General features: G+C 35.1%; 1 protein-coding gene across 1 annotated transcript; it reads left to right on the top strand.

The window, feature by feature from the left end:
• Nucleotides 1-10,033: 10,033 nt before the first annotated feature.
• On the top strand, nt 10,034-14,099 carry LOC113351138 (mediator of RNA polymerase II transcription subunit 15a-like). The gene is made up of 10 exons (XM_026595187.1): nt 10,034-10,118; nt 10,313-11,602; nt 11,802-11,881; nt 12,075-12,149; nt 12,282-12,570; nt 12,782-12,861; nt 13,186-13,327; nt 13,480-13,541; nt 13,736-13,810; nt 13,899-14,099. The coding sequence occupies exons 1-10, from the start codon at nt 10,034-10,036 to the stop codon at nt 14,097-14,099; spliced, it is 2,379 nt and encodes a 792-aa protein (XP_026450972.1).
• The last annotated feature ends 7,199 nt before the right edge of the window (nt 14,100-21,298 follow it).

Here is a 21,298-nt window from a genome sequence, read left to right as displayed (position 1 = left end):
TTATTCAAGTCTAATCGAATGCCTTAACAAGAAATGCTAGTTAACTAACCTCGTACTTGTCTTATTTAAGTTTATGGATAATTAGAACCTGATGAGAAAAATAGAGTTATCTTTATTTTGGTCTTATCGAATTAAGCGGTTGTTTTTGAAAAATCGGTTTAGTAAAGGGACTAAGGTGCTTAGTTGATTTTTTTTTTTCTAAACTAAAGTGGAAAAATTGTTTCGGACAATTGTTTCCTTGGTAACATATCAAAATAAAACTACTTGTAGTTTCGGTTTGATATTGGTTATCATAACATGATGTGTGGAACCCTCGTGCCTAACTCTACAGGTTGCAAGTCTGCTGAGATTTGTAAGATTCTTTTCGTGATGTCCTTTATTTATTCGTTTCTTTGTCATTTTTGTGACAAAAAGGGGGAGAAATATATGGATTAAACAGGTGATACTGGCATTGATTTTATATCGATTGGTATCGCTAAGGAAAAGAACAGTGGTGCTTGAACGTTTATCTAACGAAAGAGTGAAAGCACGGACTAAGGGGGGGTAACATGTCATATGAATTGGTATAACAAAGACGTGCGGATTGAATATCTACATATCTTCCTTGGGGGTAATAGTTTTGTTATTATAATGTTAACAGCGGCATTTTCAAGGATTGAATGTAAGCAGTTTTACTATGTTGTTGAATCAGGAATCAAGCATATGTGTAATGAATTCTTGTAATTCGTTTATCCATATGATGTAAGAGTTATGTCACTAAAATTGACAAAGGGGGAGATTGTTAGAGCATTGCTCGGTTGAACTCACAAAACTTTGGTATGTCAAGTTTGGTTGTCATATTTTAGTGAATCAAAACTCATGTTAAGAGTCGTTTGATTATGTACTAGAGTCAACTTCGTATAGGTTAGCTTGAAAGTGTTAGGATATGAGATATTACAAGTACTGTGAAGACTTGAAAGATGTGAAGAAGCAAGGAGCTACAACGACAAAAATCATCTTTCCACTTGAGGTTAGTGATATTTGACTTGAACTGTTTCATTCCCTAATGTATCTTTCAAGTCGTGCATATTGAAAACATAAATGCGAAGCATATTTGAACTCTAGATAGACATAGTATTAAGGAATACAATACGAGGTTTATTGCTTAACCATTAAACTTTTGTAGATAAGACATCACCATAATCATTTGAATGTTATTGTGATTATGTATGGTATGAGGTGAGGATTTCATCCTAGGGAACAATGTTTACATGTGTTCTAAGGAAGTAAGTTCATAAACTTGTTTGTGAACCGAAAAGGAAATTTCCAGGTGTTATTGGTTTTGTTATTCATTGCATCTCTTATGAACAACCAATATGTGTGATTGAGTATAACCGCTCACAAATTGTTTGTGTTCTTGGTATAACTATTCACAAAGGCCTGACTTATGTATTGGTATGACTTTTATTAGTGAAACCTATATTAAGTAATCACCTGAGATGGTATGATCGGGTTTATGTTATTTCTGACCAAATTTGGGAAAGGGGAACCGATCCTAGTAAGAGGTGCAGTACATCAAAAAGGGTAACCGATCCTTGTATGAGGTGCAACAAGGTTTATAGCAGAAAGGGGTACCGATCCTATGGACATGTGAAACACGTTTTTAGGAAAAGGGGAACCGATCCTATGTACATGTGCAACACATATAAGTTAGATACCATATATATGTGGGGAACCGATCCTAGTACCTAGTCAACCGAATTTTTGGAAAGCTAGTGTGACTATGCACAATACTCACATGGAGGTATAACCGAAACTTGTTTTGGTAGAACCGTTAAACCCATGATTGTGATTGAATGTTTGATTGATCAATCACATAGTTCTTGAAAGTCAGATGAACCAATTCTAAACTTGTTTGGAAGTGTGGCAAATCGGTTTCAAGGTTGTAAGTGTGAAAGAGAACTTACAAAGTGAGGATGTCGACATACTTTGAACACGCTGTGAATGTTTATTTCTTTAATTGTTCAAAATTATTCCTTAATAGCTAAAGGAAGAAAATCCCAGGATGGAAACATAAGTAAGTTAAGAATCTTTTAGTTAAGGTAATTAATTTCATTTTTATAGGAAAATATAAGAATTAGTAATGTGCATTTACTAATTAGATTTTCCGAGAGATTTCAATCATTATTTTTGGACAGAGCATTTCCAAGAATTATGGAAAGCGAATTTGTGCTTTAATGAATATCTTGAGAATATTTTTGGGTTTGGAAATTCGTTGGTGCCCAAACTTCCTTGTCTGTAAATACTTGAAGTTTTCCTTTCTAGGAAATTAATCCTTCGTAACAACAGACTTCCTCTTTTGTTGTTGTTACTGGTGAAGCCGCCTATTCGGAGAGGAGAGTAACCTAATTAGGCGAAATCTCTTACGGCCGCTCATTTTAAAGTCTTATTTGGGATTGAGAAGCTCTAGCGTGTACCGTTGGTGGGAAACTAGATAATTACGGTCTATCTTTTGTTTTCGATTGATTTGATTGACTAATAGTGGTTGAAATCTGATTGCACCTGGTTTGTTTATGGTTGAGGATCTTCTCTTCTGATATAAGATTCACTCAAACTAGTTCAGAGTTTCGACAGGGATCTTTAGACTGTTGTTAGTTCTAAAGACGATCTTGTGATAATCCATTGTTAAAAGACTCCATTCTGTACGTGATTGATCACATGAGATTCAAGTGATTGTGCGCAGGTTTTTATTAAAGATTTAAGAATATTTGAAGACAAAGAAGATATTGAAGATATGACTTGGGTTTATAATCTTTGGTGTGCACAATACTTGTTTTGGTAAAAGAGGATCCAATTAATAATCGGTTTATCCTTGTGGTAGATTGGATTGATTAATTGAGTAGATCGGCATCAACACAATTCTTTGTATTAAGAGTGTTGTTGGCTTAATCTTAAACGATTACTTCGGTAATTGAACATAAGATAGATCTAAGGACCCGACAAAGGAGTTTATGTTAAGATAAATGGAAGAGCCTTTGTCCGACTCATATCACTTGGTTGAATAGAGTTGATACCAAACAGATTTGTTGTTCCTTTACTGTTTGGAATACGAACCAAAGGAATTGTTCCAAGTACGTGACTTATTTATAAGTTGGAGGCCTGGGAATACAGACGGAACTAGGTGAACTATAGGTTTAGTTGCTTGGTCTCAACTATACGAAGTTAGGTGTAATTTTGTGCATCGGCTTAATCCTGAGAGTATTCAATTATGGACAAGGTCCCAGGGTTTTTCTGCATTTTCGGTTTCCTCGTTAACAAAATCTTGTGTCATTTACTTTATATTTCCGCATTATAATTTTTTTATTATAATTAGATTAAATCACACAAACGTTAATTCCTATTTACTTGATAAGTAATCCTATTGTGTTTGGTTAAGTATGAACCTTTGTATCAAGTAAACATACTTCGTTGTTGTATTGTCTCGATCTCGTATCCATAGACGATCACACGAAGTGTGAACCTATTAGTTGTACTGTGTCGACTCAGTCCATAGACAATCACTTTCGGAGAAATGACTTATAGGTAGGAAAAGTTTTAGCTTGAGGTATTTTTGGATACCCTCGCCTTTTCAGTATCCTATTTATCAGTAGGAAGTCTGATACTAGTAATATTGTGTGACACTACGGAGTGAGGATATCTAGGCTTATGCAGGTTCCGAGAGGATTTCTTGACATAAGTCCTCAAATTTTCAACAGTGTTAAGATTGATTGAAGATGCAGACAGATTTTTCATTTCATCAATAGCAAAAGTGATCAATTTTTTAAGTTCAGTAATTTGTTTTCTTCTAATGCTAAATCACCTTTTTTACCACAGTGTGAACAATTTCGTGGATTAAGAAACTTAGTCAATTCATGATCTTTATCGAAAGTATGTACTGGTTTTCTACGCAATTGTTTCTTACCAGTTTCCTTTTCTAAAACGAAATTCTCAATACTAGGTAACGTCTTTGAAGATTCAAGGACAACATCAGGTTTTGAGGATTCCTTACTCATAAGTACATATATAATTATCCTTTTTAAGGAGTTTATTTTTTTCTCGAGCTAAGAGAAGATCATAATCGACTTTTTCTTTTTTAACACAAAGTTCATTCATTTCTGATGAATGAGTCTCAATTAGATGTTTATCACGTATCTCGTTTTCCTTAACAGTATCCTCAAGCATACTAACCTTTTCTCAGAGAATGTTAGTTTCTTGAAAAAGTTTTCGATATCGTCAGGGATAGATTCCATCATGTTAATGAGATCACGCTTTGTAACTAGAAACTTTTCAATTTCATCAATATACTAAGCCTTTTCTTTTTCAAGTTCCTTAATTCTGGACACTTGAAAATCAATCATCTCAACAGCCCTTTTTAAGCTTCTGGTTAGCTCCAATTCGGATTCTGATATGAATCCATTTATGTATTCAGGAGTATCTCCTCTGGATTAAGAAGAACCAACTAAGGTGTTATCCTTTGAGGTAAATCCCAAACACTTGGCATAATCAAAATCAATAGGAGACATGTTTGTACGTGAATACATATTCCTAGAGAGTTTCAAACACAAACTTATTAGGTATTAAACGTGTTTGCCTGCTCTGATACCAATTGCAAACGTGGGGGTACTAAAATACACCACCAACTTTTTTCTTAGGCAGTCGGTATGGAAAAATTTAAATACAATTCCGAGAGTTCAACTTAATGAATCTCAATCAAGGAATAATATTTAGAGTTATATCTCTTTCTCCCACAATCAGAAAGTTTACCAATGAATGCCTGTTTATGTTTTTTTAGGTACTTCTGACACTCTTCACCATCCATGATAGAAATGTTTGCAGACTATATCATTCCTTCTATCTCAATGCTTTTCCTTTCTTTCTTGAAGGAGATGGATAGTTTGGAGAAATCAAATTGTACAGAGCTTATTGTTTTCATCCAATCTACCCCTAACACCATACCACAACCCCCTAATATAATACTCTCATACTAAACTCAAAAAGGTGTTCTTGCATACTCCATGAAAAACTTGGGCATTTAGCATTGCTATGTAGTATACCCGAGCTTAGGTGGCCTTTAATAGAACATGAAAGCATTTCATGAGGACTTAAACCGTGATATGGCCCACAAATGATAACGATTTTCCTCTTCAAAATTTGAAATGTCCGTTCCTCATCTTTCCTGAACGTCATTTAGTGGTCGTTAAAATACCGGTATGAACGACCCATTTCGCGGATAGGGGGCTGACGGAAACATTGGACCAATGTTGACCATTTGAGATAGATGTCATCCACAAGATAATACCCATGAGTGTATTGATGGTTGTTGGTCGTGAAACGGAATTGGGGCAAATTCCATTCTTTAGATTTTCAAATTCCTCATCGCCAAGTTGTTGCAATCTCCATTAAAGCATTTCTTGTTGTAATTTAAACTGATTCATAATTACATTTCTCTATTCATTAGATCTCACCGATGAAATTTAAAATTGAGAATACATGTATAGGAATACGTAAAATATATGTATAAATAGATGTGAGTAATCTGATAAGTGAAGGGGCGTATGTATATGAATGAAATAAAGGGGAAATAGCCGTTAGGAAATAACTGTTTGTTGAACGATTTAGTTTCCATCGGTTTATGGATATATCGCTCGTTAGGAATTCTATCGTTTTAACCGCTTTACCATAATATCGCAACTGGTTTTCCATGTCACCTGGTATAACAAACGGGGAAAATATCGTTTGGTCCTTTTTTAGGTGGGTCCATGTCAGTTTAATCCTTTGGGAAAACGCCTTTACTGTTTGGTCCATAATTATATAAAAATATTAAATGGACAAAAGTACCCTTCCGTGTAAATTTCTACTTTTTTTGGTAGCAGTCCATTCGTCAAAATGAACTCTTGTTAATTTCTACTTATTTTTTCAGAAATCACCTATATAAACCAGAGGTTATTCCAGAAATGAACTCCATATAAAAACCTAAAAGAACAGAGTTCATTCCAGAAATGAACTCATATAAAAACCTAAAAAAACATAGTTCGTTCCAGAAATGAACTCCATATAAAAACCTTAAAAAACAGAGTTCATTCCAGAAATGAAGTCCATTTAAAAATCTAAAAAAACAGAGTTCATTCCGGAAATGAACTCCATATAAAAACCTAAAAAAACAGAGTTCATTCCAGAAATGAACTCACCTAATAAAAACAGAGTTCATTTATGGAATGAACTGCAGCATCATCATCTTCAAAACAGCAGCAGAAAGAAATTCTTCATCATCTTCAGCAACACGTCGTCTTCAACAGTAGCAGCAAACAAAACAAACAAAAACAGATATTTATCATCAGAAATCAATCACCGTCTTCAACAACAACAAATCTCGAAGTCTTCATCGTCTTTAAACAAACAGATCTCGTAATCTTCAACTGCAGATCTTTAACGTCTTCAACTGCAGATATTTATCATCAAACAACAGACGCAACAAAAAAAGCAGCAACACCAAAATATTATCATCTTCACCGTATTTCACAGCAAACAACAAACGAAAAAAATTAGTAACCCAATCTTCAAAATCAACAGTTTAACAGCAGCAGCAGAAAAGAGAAGTGAATAATAAGAATCTCAACCATCTTTTACTGTATAATAAACATAAATATAAATCAAACTCCATTTTTTTCTTTCGTTTCTTGATTTTTTCTAGAGAGAAGAAGAAGAATGCGACGAAGTTTTCATTGCGGACCTAGGTTTTCTTTAATTAAGAGACGTAAAAACAAACAGTAGCAGAACTCGAAGTTTTCTATGTATAAAATCTTCATCTCAATCTTCAAACAAAACAGCAGCAGGAAAAAAAATCAAATGAGAGAGAAAGTAGATCTGAAACTAAGAGAGAGAAAGTGAATCTGAAAATAAAATTATTTTCCATTGATTTTTTGCATATATACGGGTCCCCAAAAAAGGATATTTTTGTCCCTACCAGACCAAAATTACATCATTCATTACGTCATCTTAGGACCAAATCATAATTTCTAGGACCAAACTATAATGTATTTTACCAAAAAGGACCAAACAGACAGTTGACTGGGTCAACTAGACTAGACTCATCCTAATATATTATTCCTAGGACCATATGGTATTTCCTATATAACAAACTATGGCTGCACATGGTCCCGTACGGCCCGGTTCTCTTATGGAACCGGTCCATGTACTTGGTGTTGGCCGGTTCCTCATTTTGAGGACAGGTACCTGTACCTGTACCTCCGGTACCGGTACCGGGTTTTTACCCGCTGAATCATAAATTTCTTTCTTCCTTTCATTTTCAATCCATTCAAAATTTCCAACTCAATCTCAAACAAAACTTAAATCAAACATTCAATTAAATTTACAAATTAATCAAACATTCAATTAAATTTACAAATTTAGTTATATCTATAACTGTTGTACCTAAAATCAACCGAACATGAACCCTAAAATAATTTTCAGGTTAAAATGATTGATTTATTCAAGCATTCATAATCATTCCCTATAGCAGTACCAACACTTCTCAACTGCAATTCAACCAATAATCCATGAAAATTAACAGGAACAATATCTTCTCTTTCTCAATTCACAGATCTATTCCAAACCCATCTACAAGCTTCAATTCCTGTCTTCTCATCCTCTTCTTCATCTAACAATAATTCACAGATCTATTGAAAATTAACAGGAACAATATCTTCTCTTTCTCAATTCACAGATCTATTAACAATAATTTCAGTTCCAATAAAAACACAAAAATCCATCAATATTACATATTCTTCAAGCAAATTAAGATCTGGGTTTTTCTTTAGACTTCAATTCAAGAAGATTTCAATAACAATCAGAAGAAATTTCATCAGGATAAAAAAAACTGATCAAATTAGAAGAAAAAGAAAAAGACAAATAAACTTGAGAGAAGCAGAGTACTGAGAATAACAATTAGAATCAGAGATTCGAGAAGCACTTGGATATGACGATTGCGACGATAATAATGACGACGAAGCCATGATTTTGCTGCTATACCCTTTCTTCTTCGATTCATATCGGTTGTTCTCTTCGGCAGTGGAGAAGGAGGAGGAAATAAGGAGTGAAAATATCTTGACCTAAAATAATCGTTAGGTTTGGGATTAGATATATCTTTAGTTGGACGGCTAGGATATATATTAGATTAAATCCAAAATGAAACAGGTTGCTGGGTCCGGTACAGGCCGGGAATAACGCTAGAACAGGTATCTGTCCCGATCTACACCGGTTCCCATGTTTCATTCCCGTTCTCTGTACCGGCTACACCGGTACGGTATCGGTCCGGTTTTTCCGGTCTTCTCAACCGGTTCTTGTGCACCCTTATAACAAACATGTAATTTTGACCTAGTGCATAATAATATGCCTCAGTTTGGTTGTAGGCCGCCGGCGCTATCCCAACCCGCTCCAGACTAACAAGGGTCCATTTAATGCGTCGGTTTTGGCCGTGTCTAAAACAGTAAAACTCTCGCTATATAGAGCAATCTCCATTAGTGATAAATTTTTGTTTCTCTCTCCCAAACCAGGACAACAATCTCACTACTGTGTGTATCGGTGAAAAATAGTATTATCAGAGTCGACGATCTTCCTCAAATGGTTCAATAAAATCAACTAATGATTTTAGGGTTTTTATTAAACTATTTGAGGGGTAATCCCATTTTTTGCTGGCTGTGATTTTAGGATTTCATTTTTATCCTCATCTTCTTCTCTGTGTGCTGAAGTTGAACCACTTAACACATGGAGGACGCTACTGGTGTAATTCGCATGATTGTTAAGTACGCATGTCATTTTGCGCTGCACTAGTAATTGTTTTTTTTTTTAATTTGTTATTAACGGATCTTCTGGTGTAATTCGCATGATTGTTAAGTACGCATGTCATTTTGTTTCTAAATTGATATCATAACCTTTTACATAGAACAATCCTGATATATGTAGTGCACATGACATTTCATGTACACAGCTCACTGAACTCATTTGTGTTCTGCTGTTGCAAAACTTGTGTGAGAACCTCAATTTCTTACTTTTATTATATCTTCTCTGGTTCTCAATTCCATTGGGTTATCCCTCCAGAACGTACTTCATTACCCGAAAGGCCTAAGTAAGAGTAGCTAAATTATAGGGGGTTGTTTGTGAGAATTTGCTCCGATAAGCCAATGGTAAATATACATTCTGTGTGGCATGCCTTTCCCTTTGAACTTGTTGGAAAGATCTGACTGCAGATGGTCGATATAAAAGCTTTACTCTAAATATGATAGTTAACTGAGTTGTTACCGTTTTGCTATGTCCTCTAATTATTCGGTTCCAAACCGTTCCGACTTCTGACTAGTAATTCATTTTTCCATTATAGATATGATCTGAATTTTTGCTATGAGGAGATCTCCTTATCCATCTCCTTCTCTCTCCCAACCAGAATCTTTAGCTGTGGCTTATAAAAAAATCATGTCTGTTGTTAGGAAGCTCCATGGTCTGTCACTCTGTTGGTAGTGTTTGATCCTGCACAACCTTGTTTTAGTTTCCATATATATTTTGACCCCTTCTGTGCCACTCTCCTCTGGGTCCTAGATGGTTGATTTTGTCACTTTACATTCGAAACATATAAGTTCTAAGCAATTTCAGGTTGATTTTGTCACTTTACATTCAAAACGTATAAGTTCTAAGCAGTTTCAGGTTGATGGGCTGTTTTCAGGGGAATAGATGGTGTACTAAAAGAGCAGAATCATGTAATAAATATACTTTACATGGTCTCTACATAGAAAAGTGATCTTTCGTTGAGAACTGGGTAAAGATCAGGTGCATCTGGTGTAATTCATCATTACTTGAAGGCTGTTTATCATCTCTGCATCATATATTAATTTTTGTCCGTATTCTTCGTTATATTTTGCTCAATAATCTTTTCTTTACACACATGCAACACTCATGTAATCTAACTAAATTAATTATGTAAATTCAGTTGGATTATCTCCAAAAAATATCTATGAAGATGCTGACAATGGAGACAAAATCTCATACAAATGGAGTTGCTAATTCTCTACCTGTAAATACTGGTGGTGGTAGTCAAAATCCTCAAGATCCAGGTAAGAGTCGCCGGTTTACAATATTTTGTTGATGCAAAAATATATCCTGTAAGGAATTTTGTTAATACGTACTCAACCATGGTACAGCATTGACTGATTTGGAACGTGGCACATGCTTTACTTATTCTCATTTGTTGTGAATTATTGGTCACCTTATTATCTGTTTTTTTCCTCCTGTCATTCTACCAAAATAGCGTCTCACAGTATGCAGTCCCAAGGTCGCAAACCAGGGCAGTCACAAATTCTTCTAGCGAACCAGTCTCAAGTACGGCAGCAGCTGTTTTCCCAGAATATTCAGTGTTGTGTCGGAGATTCTGGAATCCAAGCGTCCGTGGCATTGTCATCTGCATTGCCTTCAGGGGCCAGTCTCACTCAGTTCTCTATGCCCAATGCCGTTAGTCAGGGATCCAACATGCAGTCTGGAATGTCACAGAATTTTTCTGGGAATCTAGTTGGTGAAGGAGGTGTAGCATCGAATATGTTTGCTAACTCAACAAGGCAGATGCAAGGAAGGAAGCTTCCACAACAGACCGCTTCTCAACAACAGCAGTCTCTAAGTTCGCAGCAGTTTTTGTATCAGCAACAACACCTTTTGAAGCAGAAGCAGCAGCAGCAACAGCTACAAGGAAACATTCCCTCCATAATGCAGTCACACATGCAGCAACAACCGCAGCTACAACAGCAAAATCCAATACAGTCAACTCATCTGCAATCTACTTTACAGACTCACATGAAAATGTCATTTGGTCTTCAGCCATGCCAATCCACTCTTCAACGGACTTGGCCCTTTGCGATGCAATCATCTTCAGGTCTTCAACAGAAACGGCAGCCCGCCTTTGCACAGTCCACACCAAATGTTCAACAACATCCACAAAGTGTCATCAGGCAACCACAGCAACAGTCTCAACAGTCTATGCACCAACAAGCTCCTGTTCTGCATCAGCAACAGCATCCAGTTTTGCCTTCACAGCAGCAAATAAATGCCCCAAACTTGCAACAGAATCAGTTAATTGGGAAACAAAACGATGTATTGAATATGCAGCAAAGGGGGTTGGTAAACCAACAGACTAATGTCACAAACATGCAACAATATTTACTTGGAAATAATATCCCTTATCAGCAGCAGCTAGGTCAACAAAGTAACATGTCAGGGTTACAGAAGCAGCAACAGCAGCCAATGCATACCATGCATCAGCAAGGAGGAAAGGCGCAGCAACAACAAAATGCACAGGTATCACCAAATATGTTACAATTCCAAGGGAAACATGCACAATCCCAACCAGCACAACAACTTATGTCTCAGCATCCATCTCAAACAACGCAAATGCATAAGCAATTGGGATTGCAGCAACAACCAAAATCATTGCAAAGCTATATGCAACAAAGGATCCAGACATCTGGTGGCTCGATGCTCAACCATCAAAGTTTATTGGACCATAAGCAAGTGTTCCATTCACAAACACCACCTCCGGAGGCCTCATCAAGTATGTCATTTTGGTCGAGAAGTCCACTTTACACTGCTTGTGTTTGGGTTGTTTCTTCTGTAGAACTCTTCTGCTATTTGGATACAATTATTTTTCTGTTTCCTTCCTTTCCTCTTCTTCAGTTCTGTTTTTGTTTTTTACTGTAGAAGAATGGCTGGGTAGTAGTCTAATGGGTAATTATTCGCTGTTTTTCTTCTAGCCTCAATAGATGCATTAATGACAGGAAATGCAACCGCAACAGGAACTGCCATCGACATGCAAGAGGAAGTTTATCAGACAGTATAGTTCTAATCATCTCTTTTAGCTTTCTCTATGTTTTCTTTTCTTTCCAATGTCGTTTGCATCTGAGCCGTCTCAAATATTAGCCATTAGAGCTTTTGTCGGTTGACAAGTTTAGCTAAGTTGCGAAAAACATACCATCATGGCCAAATCCAACTACGTTCTTAACAATTTTATTTTGTTATGATTGTAGATTAAGTCCATGAGAGAAAAATACTTACCAGATCTTAGTGACATGCGCTGGAAAATCTCTCAAATATGCCAACAGGTCAGTATTTTGTTTTTCTTTCTATTTACAATATATTCAAGACCACAGTTCTCTTAACCTGCAACATTTCTCATTTATCTATTGGGTAATTGAAGTTGATAAATTGTGTCTCCTTTTGTCTTGTGATGATAGTATGATTCTCTTCCACAACCACCAAAGTCTGAGGGAATCGAGTTGCTCAAAAATTTCAAGATCGTGGTGGACAGGATGATGGGGTTCTTGAATCTTCCAAAGAGTAATGTGATACCTAGTATGAAGGATAAGTTGGATTCATATGAGAAACAGATTTTGGATATTCTGACCTTGCATCCCCCAAGGAAACCTGGTCCACCCCAGCAACAAATTCAGCCAACTGGTGGCCACCCACTCTCTATACAGCAACAACAAGAGCAGCAGCAGCAACATCAACTGCCCTCATCAAGTATGTCATTTTAGTTGAAAAATCCAATTCAGATTACCTTCGTTTGGGTTGTTTCTTCTGTATAACTCTTCTGCTTTAATGATTTTATATAAAATTATTTTCTGTTGCCTTCCTTTCCTCTTCTTCAAATCTTTCTTCTTCTTTTTTTTTTACTGTAGAAGAATGGCAGACTAGTAATCTAATGAGTTATCATCTGCTGTTTTTCTTTTAGCGTCAATAGATGCAGTAATAACAGGAAATGCAACCGCAACAGGAAGTCTGGTTGATGTGCAGGAGGAAGTTTATCAGACAGTATAGTTCCAATCACCTTTTTTAGCTTTGATATGTTTTCTTTTCTTTCTAATGTCATTTGCATCTGAGCCGTTTCAAATCTTAGCCACTAGAGCTTTTGTCGGTTGACAAGATTAGCTGAGTTGCGAAAAACATACCCTTCTTGGCCGTATACAACTCCGTGACATGCACCGGAAGATCTCTCAAATCTGCCAGCAGGTTAGTATTTGGTTTTTCTTTCTGTTTACAATATATTCCAAAACCACAGTTCTCTTAACTTACATCATTTCTCATTGTTGTATTGGGTAATCGCGCTTGAATAATTTTGTGTCTCCTTTTGTCTAGTATGATTCTCTTCCACAACCACCAAAGTGTGAAGAAATTGAATTGCTCAAAAATTTCAAGATCGTGGTGGAAAAGATGATGGGGTTCTTTCTTGCTTTAATGATTTTGGTCGAAAAAACCACTTTACATTGCTTTCATCGGGGTTGTTTCTTCTGTGTAACTTTTCTGCTTTAATGATTTTCGATACAATTATTTTCTGTTGCCTATCCTCTTTTTCAGTTCCTTCTTCTTTTTATTGTAGAAGAATGGCTGACTAGAAGTCTAATGAGTTATCATTTGCTGTTTTTCTTTTAGCGTCAATAGATGCAGCAATAACAGGAAATGCGGTCGACGTGCAGGAGGACGTTTATCAAACAGTAAAGTCCTAATCTTTTTGCTTTCGTTATCTTTTCTTTTCTTTTTAATGTCATTTGCGTCTGAGCCGTCTCAAATCTTAGCCATTACAGCTTTTATCGGTTGACAAGATTAGCTGAGTTGGGAAAAACAAACCTTCTTGTCCAAATTCAACTACGTTATTATTATTAACCATTTTATTTTGTTATAATTGTAGATCAAGTTCATGAGAGAAAAATACTTACCAGATCTTAACAAAATGCACCAGAAAATCTCTCTAATATGCGAACAGGTTATTTTTTCGTTTATCGTTCTGTTTACAACTTATTCCCCTTTTTTTTAATTGCTAAATGTTTGTTTCTCCTTTTGTGATGTGGTAGTATGATTCTCTTCCACAACCACCAAAGTCTGAGCAAATTGAGAGGCTTAAAATGTTCAAGAACTTGTTGGACCAGATGATGGGCTTCTTGAATCTCCGAAAAAGCAGTGTGATGCCTAGTTTCAAAGATAAGCTGGTTTCATATGAGAAACATATCATAGATATTCTGAACTCGAATCGGCCAAGGGAACTTGATGATTAGTGTGTCATTTGCTCTTTTTATGTAACCCGTTATAGGTGCGGCATGGTTTGTTAGAGGGGCGGCATTCTAATAGGACAAAAAGGGTCATTACATGATCATTCAAGATGTCCCTTATATAAAAAATACTGGAAATGACAAATTAACCCTCATAATTGATAACCTAGTTTAGTGATGATAATCAAATTTAGTGTTAATGATTAATTTCACTTATGTTAACTCAAAATCAAAACCAAAATCAGATTTTTAGAGTTAAAAAAAAAGTTTAGATGAGAAGGTCAATCTCAATCAATTGAAGAAATTAACCAACAAAATGAACAATCAGGACCTGAAAATGACCGTGTATACTTCTAAATTAGTCCCAACTAGCTTTTTGTTGCTCAAAGTTATCTAAAGTACGTAAAAAATTCAATTTTTTTATATTTTCAGAGCTAATTACGGTGGGAATTGTGCTCATAACCAACCGTAAATCGAAGTTACGGTTCGTAAAAGATTAACTACCAACCGTAACTGGTTAAATTTGAAGAAAACCCAATCGTAAAACCAGTTACGGTTCGTAACCAAATGCTCGATACCAACCGTAACTGAGTTACGGTTCGTAAACTAAAATGGTTACCAACCGTAACTGAAGAAAATTCTCAGATATAAGAACATACGGTTGGCAATTGAACTATTACCAACCGTAACAACATCAAAATATCCAGTTACGGTTCATAATTGAGTTAAAATCAACCGTAACTCACATAAATCCAGAAATTTCAATGTCAACTCTATAAACCTTAATTTTCGATAGAAATTAAACTTAAATCGAACAAAATAAACCAAATCATAACTGGGTTTTCAAAACATACCTCATATAAGTCATTACACTACACTTTATTAATTTTCGAATCATTGATTAATCGAAGACGATGAAATTTTGAGTTTAATGGAGGTTACGGTTGATGGGAGGAGGAGAGGGATGAAGAAAGAAAACAAATTTTCAATTTAGCTTTGATTTAGGTTAAAAAATGGGGAGGGTAATCTAGTTAATTTACACCCCCTATAGGACATCCCCTAACCAACTAGAGGGACATTACTATCACACTGCCGCCCTCTGATAAACCATGCCGCCCCTATAACAAGATACCTTTTTATTGATTAACTTTTATTTTTTAACAAAAATAACATAGATAAATGTATTACAAGGAGGTGGTTGGGAGGCTAGCAACCAGATGGGCTCCTACTTATTAATCACCAAAAGAATTACACAAATTGCAGGACACTGGGCCCAAAAGAAAGAAGGATGACACGCCAAAAGGCCCATTATCCAAAAAAAAAAAAAAGAAACAAAACATACATCAAGTAAACTGAAAGAATCATCATTTGGGGCATACAAGAAAATTTTGTGGCATATTGAATAAGACAAAAACAAAATTGGAAATAGTATTTCTAGGGTATCTCTTATCCAACCTATTTTCATAAATGCGAAAATACCCTTGAATGATTAGTGTTTAATTAATGTTAATTTTATTAATTAGTTGTTAATGATTGTAGTTAGGTTAGTGTTAATTTAGGATTTTCTTTTTTAAGAGAGTGAGTGAGTTATTTTAGAAGAAGAAGAAGAGGAGGAGGAGGAAGTAGAAAAACAAAAACTTTTTTTTCTTTGAGATTTTTGTGATTGTTGATAGATGTGTGATCCAAATTCGAGTGAGGAAGCTGAATCTTCATCACGTAAACCTAAGAAAATACATATCAATTACGATAGAGATCCGTAGATGGCTTATTTGTTGGATTATGAAATTGATTTTACCCAAACTCAATCTCAAACTCAACTTTTTTCTCAAGCTCAAGATGATGACTTTTTGGAACCAAATCCCAAAGATGAGTACATGGATAAGGAACCCAATGCTAATAATACATAAGTATGGTTGTAGACGTTGTTAATGTCAGTTTTGTAGCTTGAATTTACCAAAAGTTTTGATTTTTGTATGTAGTTCGGTGCAACAGAGTTAGGTTCGACAGATAATTTGTATGTCGAACCTTGATAAATAAGAACAGTTCGGTTTGTACGATTGAATTCTTTACAAGACGAATTGTCATATAATTATTTTCGCACCAAATAAATTCCATGATTCGGCTTAAAGAGGATGTGCTAATGAGCCGAACTTCAAATATCGACTTTCAAATAGTATTGCGAATGAGCCGAACCTAACTCCACACGATAGTGAAGTCTACTAATGGAGAACATCAATGTCCAAATTAAACTCATTCAAATCAATGAGATATTATCGTCATCTTCAAGAGAACGAAAAGACAAAAACAACGCAAATAGAATGAGCCCATTCCGATATCGGACGAAGAAGTTATGGCCAAAATAAAATCTAAAAACTTGAGTTTACAAAGATAAGTTCGGCTGATAACTCATCATCACGAGTTATCCGAACCTGAAGCCTACAAATCAAGATTTTCGAAGTGTTTACAAAGATAAGTTCGGATTAAAAGTAATCTAATCGGGTCATCCGAACCTGACAACCACCTGGGGTAAATTTCATTTGTCAGGTTCGTCCGGGAAAGGTTGGAAAGGTATTAGATGAACCTGACACTGTTATGGGGCATGTTTGGACGCAAGATTGACTTTTATCTCAAGGAGAAACGGTTTCAGAAGGATTCTAAAGCTTAACTTTGAGAGCTTTATTTAAGAAAATCCTTAAGAAGAGACCTTTCAATCTTTATCATCTCTTTACACCACATTTTATCATTCATATTATCTTCCACATCATAGAAAATACATCCAAAGGTCTAAAACGACATGCATCAATTTTGAGAAGAAAAATCAAGTTAGAGGTTCGCGATCACCACCATATTCATCATCCCCTCCTCCGCCTCCACCACCATCTTCATCATCACCTCATACTACACCCTTATTTTCATCATTATCATCCTCTTGTTCTACAGGCAAACATCCACCCGTGTCATTTCTCCTTTTCCCTGCATGCAAGTTTTTGGTGCCACCACCTCGAGGTTTGGGAGTTTTTAAATTAGAAGGAGTCACTTCCATTGTTCTCCTTTTAAGCTTCTCTTTGAATTTTACTGTATGGGTGCTAAAACAAATGATACACCTTAATTAATTTTCCAAAATAAATAAATATGACTCTACTAAACAATGTGATAAGTCACCTATAAATGGACGAGTTTATAGGAAGCTATTAGCCATTCACAGAGTAAAGTTCACATATTCGATATTTATCAAAATGAGCCGAACAATGTGCCGAAAAGTGTAAGATGGATTATTCAAGTTCGGCTGATTATCATAAAAAATATTTAGAAGCCGAACATGTAGGTTCGGCTGATTTGATATTCAAAACACAACATGTTTTTCAGCCGAACTGTTCTTCGTCTGTAGAAAAAAAAAAAGTTCGGCTGATGAATATCAGCCGAACACTACTCTGTAACTACCAAAATCGCAAGGAATCATCGATTACATGTCATGAAATCAATGAAATACGAAAAGAAAAAAAAAACAAGCTATAGGTTTGTGGGAAATACCTTTCTATGTGCAATTTTATGGAATCAGGGTCTATTTCTCGCTCTCCAACACCAATTAATCCACTATCTTCTTCATCTCCATCTTTTCCAAAAACCATAGATTGAGATGATACAGAAGCAACACCAGGATTCGGCGTCTTACCTCTAGCACATCGCTTATAACAAAGTGACATATATGGGTTTAATCGAGAGCTTAATCGAAAAATCAAATTTTGAGAATTTGGTAGTTGTTTTTGGAGAAGAAGAGGAAAAGAAGAGGGAGAGAGAAAGGGTTTTTGTTTTTAAAAGTTTAATTTATTTTTTTTATTAAGTAACGATTAATTAGTGGGTTAATTAGTGGGTAACGGTTAATTAGTGGAAGGATAGTTAATTAGTGGATGGTTAATTAGTGGAAGGATTTTAGGATTAGAAATTAATTTAATGGAAGGGTAATAATGTAATTTAAACTATATGAGGGTATTATAGTAACTTAAATATCACTAAAACACCCCTTATCATCTTGCATTGGATGGCATAATAAGTTTGTATGTCCCAAATGAGGGTTCAACCCAAAACATACAATCAGGTGTTCAATCCTAAGCAAGTTACTTGGTCGAGAATTGAATTGCATCACTTGACCTTTAGCAACCTTTTTTGCGCAAAAACAGAAAAAAAATCAGCAGAAAAATTTACTTCAGCATGCTTAAACGGGAGAGCTTGCAGTTTGAAACAAATCTTTCTCCACTTCGACCACACAATCAAAGGAAGCTTGTTATTCATGAAGGGCATAATCGTTGCCGAAAAATCTGATTGAAGAATCGCTCCAAACCACATATAATGAACAACTTCAACAATGAAGTTTGTTGTACCACCCAGACCACCTAACAGTGCAAAAAATGAATCCACTAATGTCCTAATCACAAACCCAAATCCAGGATGACCTGGATTTCCTATTGATGCTGCGTAACAACAAATTAAGATATTATGAGCATTAGGTAATCGAAAGAAAACTTTTTATAACGGAGACCATTTTGACCTTTCTGCAGGCTATACATTAGCATATATCCTTTAAGCCTAATTTCACATTTATGTACTTTGTGAATAATTCTTCTTTGTGAATAATCCTTCTCTTAAAATTTTCAATGTCAAGTCTTGTATATTTCATTTCTCATAAACCACTGACTTACCATAACATTGAAACTAGCTATCAACCAAAAGTTTCTGAAGAGCATGACTTTTATGTTTGCAAAGATTTATAAATCATTCAAGAGAATAAGGATTTAGAAAATAAAATATACCTCCAAACCAGTTCCAAATTATTTGAGAAAAGTCACAATGCTATAGGTGCTGGTCCATAGCATCTTGATCTTTGTGGCAGATGAAACATCTGAAATCCAGGTTAAAATCTCTTTTCTTCAAATTTTCATCATTAGTACAGACCCCTCTTATACTTTTCCAGATATTATTAGCTGTGGAAGGATGAACACATGAACTCTAGATCTTCTTATACCACATCAACTTAGGCATTTTTATTATGATCTTTTCAATAGCATTAGAGACAGAAAAACAACCATCTTGACTGCCACTCCAAATCACAATATCATCACCAGAAGACAAGGAGGAAGTTGATCATTAGAAAAGAATTCCATCATTGTAGCTGGGATTACCCATTGATTCTCAACTATTAGATCATAAACTTTCAAATTAGGATTTTCCTTAATGAATTCATGATCATGAAAGTCTTTAATTATAGCAGATTCAAGAATCCATTCCATTCCAGACTGACATATTAGTACCACACCCTATACTCCATCGAGTATAATCATTAACATCTTGAATTAGCCATTTTATTCCAGGCCATATCAAGGATTGCTTGTAATTAAATATCCAATTTCCTTTCTTATCCTTATATTTTGCTAAGAAAAATCTAGTCATTTCGGTGTATGCAAATCTTGAATTTTTCAAAGCAGTTTCATCAGTAGGAAATATAGGCTACCTGAGTATTCCAAGAATCTTAAACAACCTTCATAAAATTAGGATGAGACAACCGCATCGTTTGAAATTTATAAGGAATGTTTTTTGGTTTGGAAATAATCACATCATAACCAATTAAGAAGCTATGGTCAAAAATACCTCTTGCATCAACATAATAATTCCAACCATTATAGTTTTCTAATCATTTCAAATTATATATTACAAAGAATTCTATCAAGATTCCAATCATTGTGTTCTATCAAGAATACAAATAATTCTCTTATTAGCACATCTCCCATTTGACCACAAGAAATTTAAACCACCATTTGGAGCCTGGAGAAGACCACAGTGATCAATGCAATCATTAAAATCTTTCATTGAAATATTTAAAGGACATCTTCCACCCTTTTTCTCACTTATTGAAGTAACATAATTAAAATTACCAATCACCATCTGGGCTTATTCATATTACTAATGTCATAAATATATCCTTATATAATTCTCTTCTGTTGATAGTATAAGTATCAGCATGAACATCAGTCACAAGATTTCAACCAATATCAATTGTAATACACTGCCTAGACATATAAACAATAGTAGGAGCAGATATAGAAAAAAAGTATATTTCCTTTTTTATTCTCACAGGAGTTGTGAATTATTTATAGTGCATACCGGGACATTTTATTCTTCTAGCATCCAAATGCTTTATTTTAGGTTCTACCACACAAACTAAAGAAGAATTATTTTGTCTAACTAAAGATTTTAACTTTTCTTTAGACCTATCTCTTTTAAGACCTCGGACATTCTAAAAAAGAATCTTCATTTGAAGGAAGGAGATTGGGAAGTTGAGGAGCTTCCCTTATTATTAACAGATTTCATGAGTTCCCTATTTGTTATTCTAGTAACATGCATTGTATTGAGTTTAGCAGTTTTTGTGGGAGGTTTCTTCTCAACAACATTTTAATATTAACCTTAGGATGCATAGAATTATTCTCCATAATAGTTATCTTTTGAGGAGGAGAAGCATTATTCATCATAAAATTTATACGAACCTCTTTGATTTCGCCATCTTCAGAACTATCAAATTCATATCCTGCTTCAGAGTATTGTAAGGCTACAAATTGGTTATCAGTACGAGAAATATGAGGCATGTGTGGGGTTGTTTTCGTATTCTAGAAATTACCAAATTGAGGCAATAAATTTAGATTTGCTTGTGATTCCACTGGTCCTGTAGCTGTTACTGATTCCACTAAGATGTTGACCTTCTCAGTATTAGATAGTAGAAATATCTTCATTCACACCATTAGTACCAATATTCATCTTGAATCTATATAAGTATCTTTACAATCTTGATTTTTCGAAACAGAAGAATTTGATGTAACCATTCCTTTCTCCACCATCTTAACTCATGATGTGTTTGATAATGGTTCATCAGAATTTTTACCTAAAACACCATTCAGAATTTTGATAGTTGAGTCTGTCCCATTCATTACAGAATTTTCACAGATATCAAAAGGAATTATAACTGTTTCTTCTTTATCCTTATGCTTCTGAACATTCACAACATAGTGGGTACTTCAGCCTTTGTTTTTCTCCAATCTACGTTCAGTAATCAAATGCCCAACTATCTTGCAAGTAGTACAAAACTTTGGACAGTATGGAATTAATACATCTTGGAAGAGGCCACCAAACTTAGTACATTGGACACCTTATTAGTAGGA

Source organism: Papaver somniferum, chromosome 2, assembly GCF_003573695.1.
Source record: "Papaver somniferum cultivar HN1 chromosome 2, ASM357369v1, whole genome shotgun sequence".
In the NCBI taxonomy this organism is placed as follows: domain Eukaryota; kingdom Viridiplantae; phylum Streptophyta; class Magnoliopsida; order Ranunculales; family Papaveraceae; genus Papaver; species Papaver somniferum.
The sequence above is the reverse complement of the archived record's forward strand: the minus strand, read 5'-3'. Positions and strand labels throughout refer to the sequence as shown.

What these genes read in the sequence shown, in the direction of transcription:
- LOC113351138 (XM_026595187.1), top strand. Translation starts at nt 10,034, where the DNA reads ATGGAGACAAAATCTCATACAAATGGAGTTGCTAATTCTCTACCTGTA. An exon ending in TCTCTCAAATATGCCAACAG is followed by an intron (nt 12,150 to 12,281) that starts GTCAGTATTTTG and finishes TTGTGATGATAG; the next exon opens with TATGATTCTCTTCCACAACC. An exon ending in AGGAGGACGTTTATCAAACA is followed by an intron (nt 13,542 to 13,735) that starts GTAAAGTCCTAA and finishes TTATAATTGTAG; the next exon opens with ATCAAGTTCATGAGAGAAAA.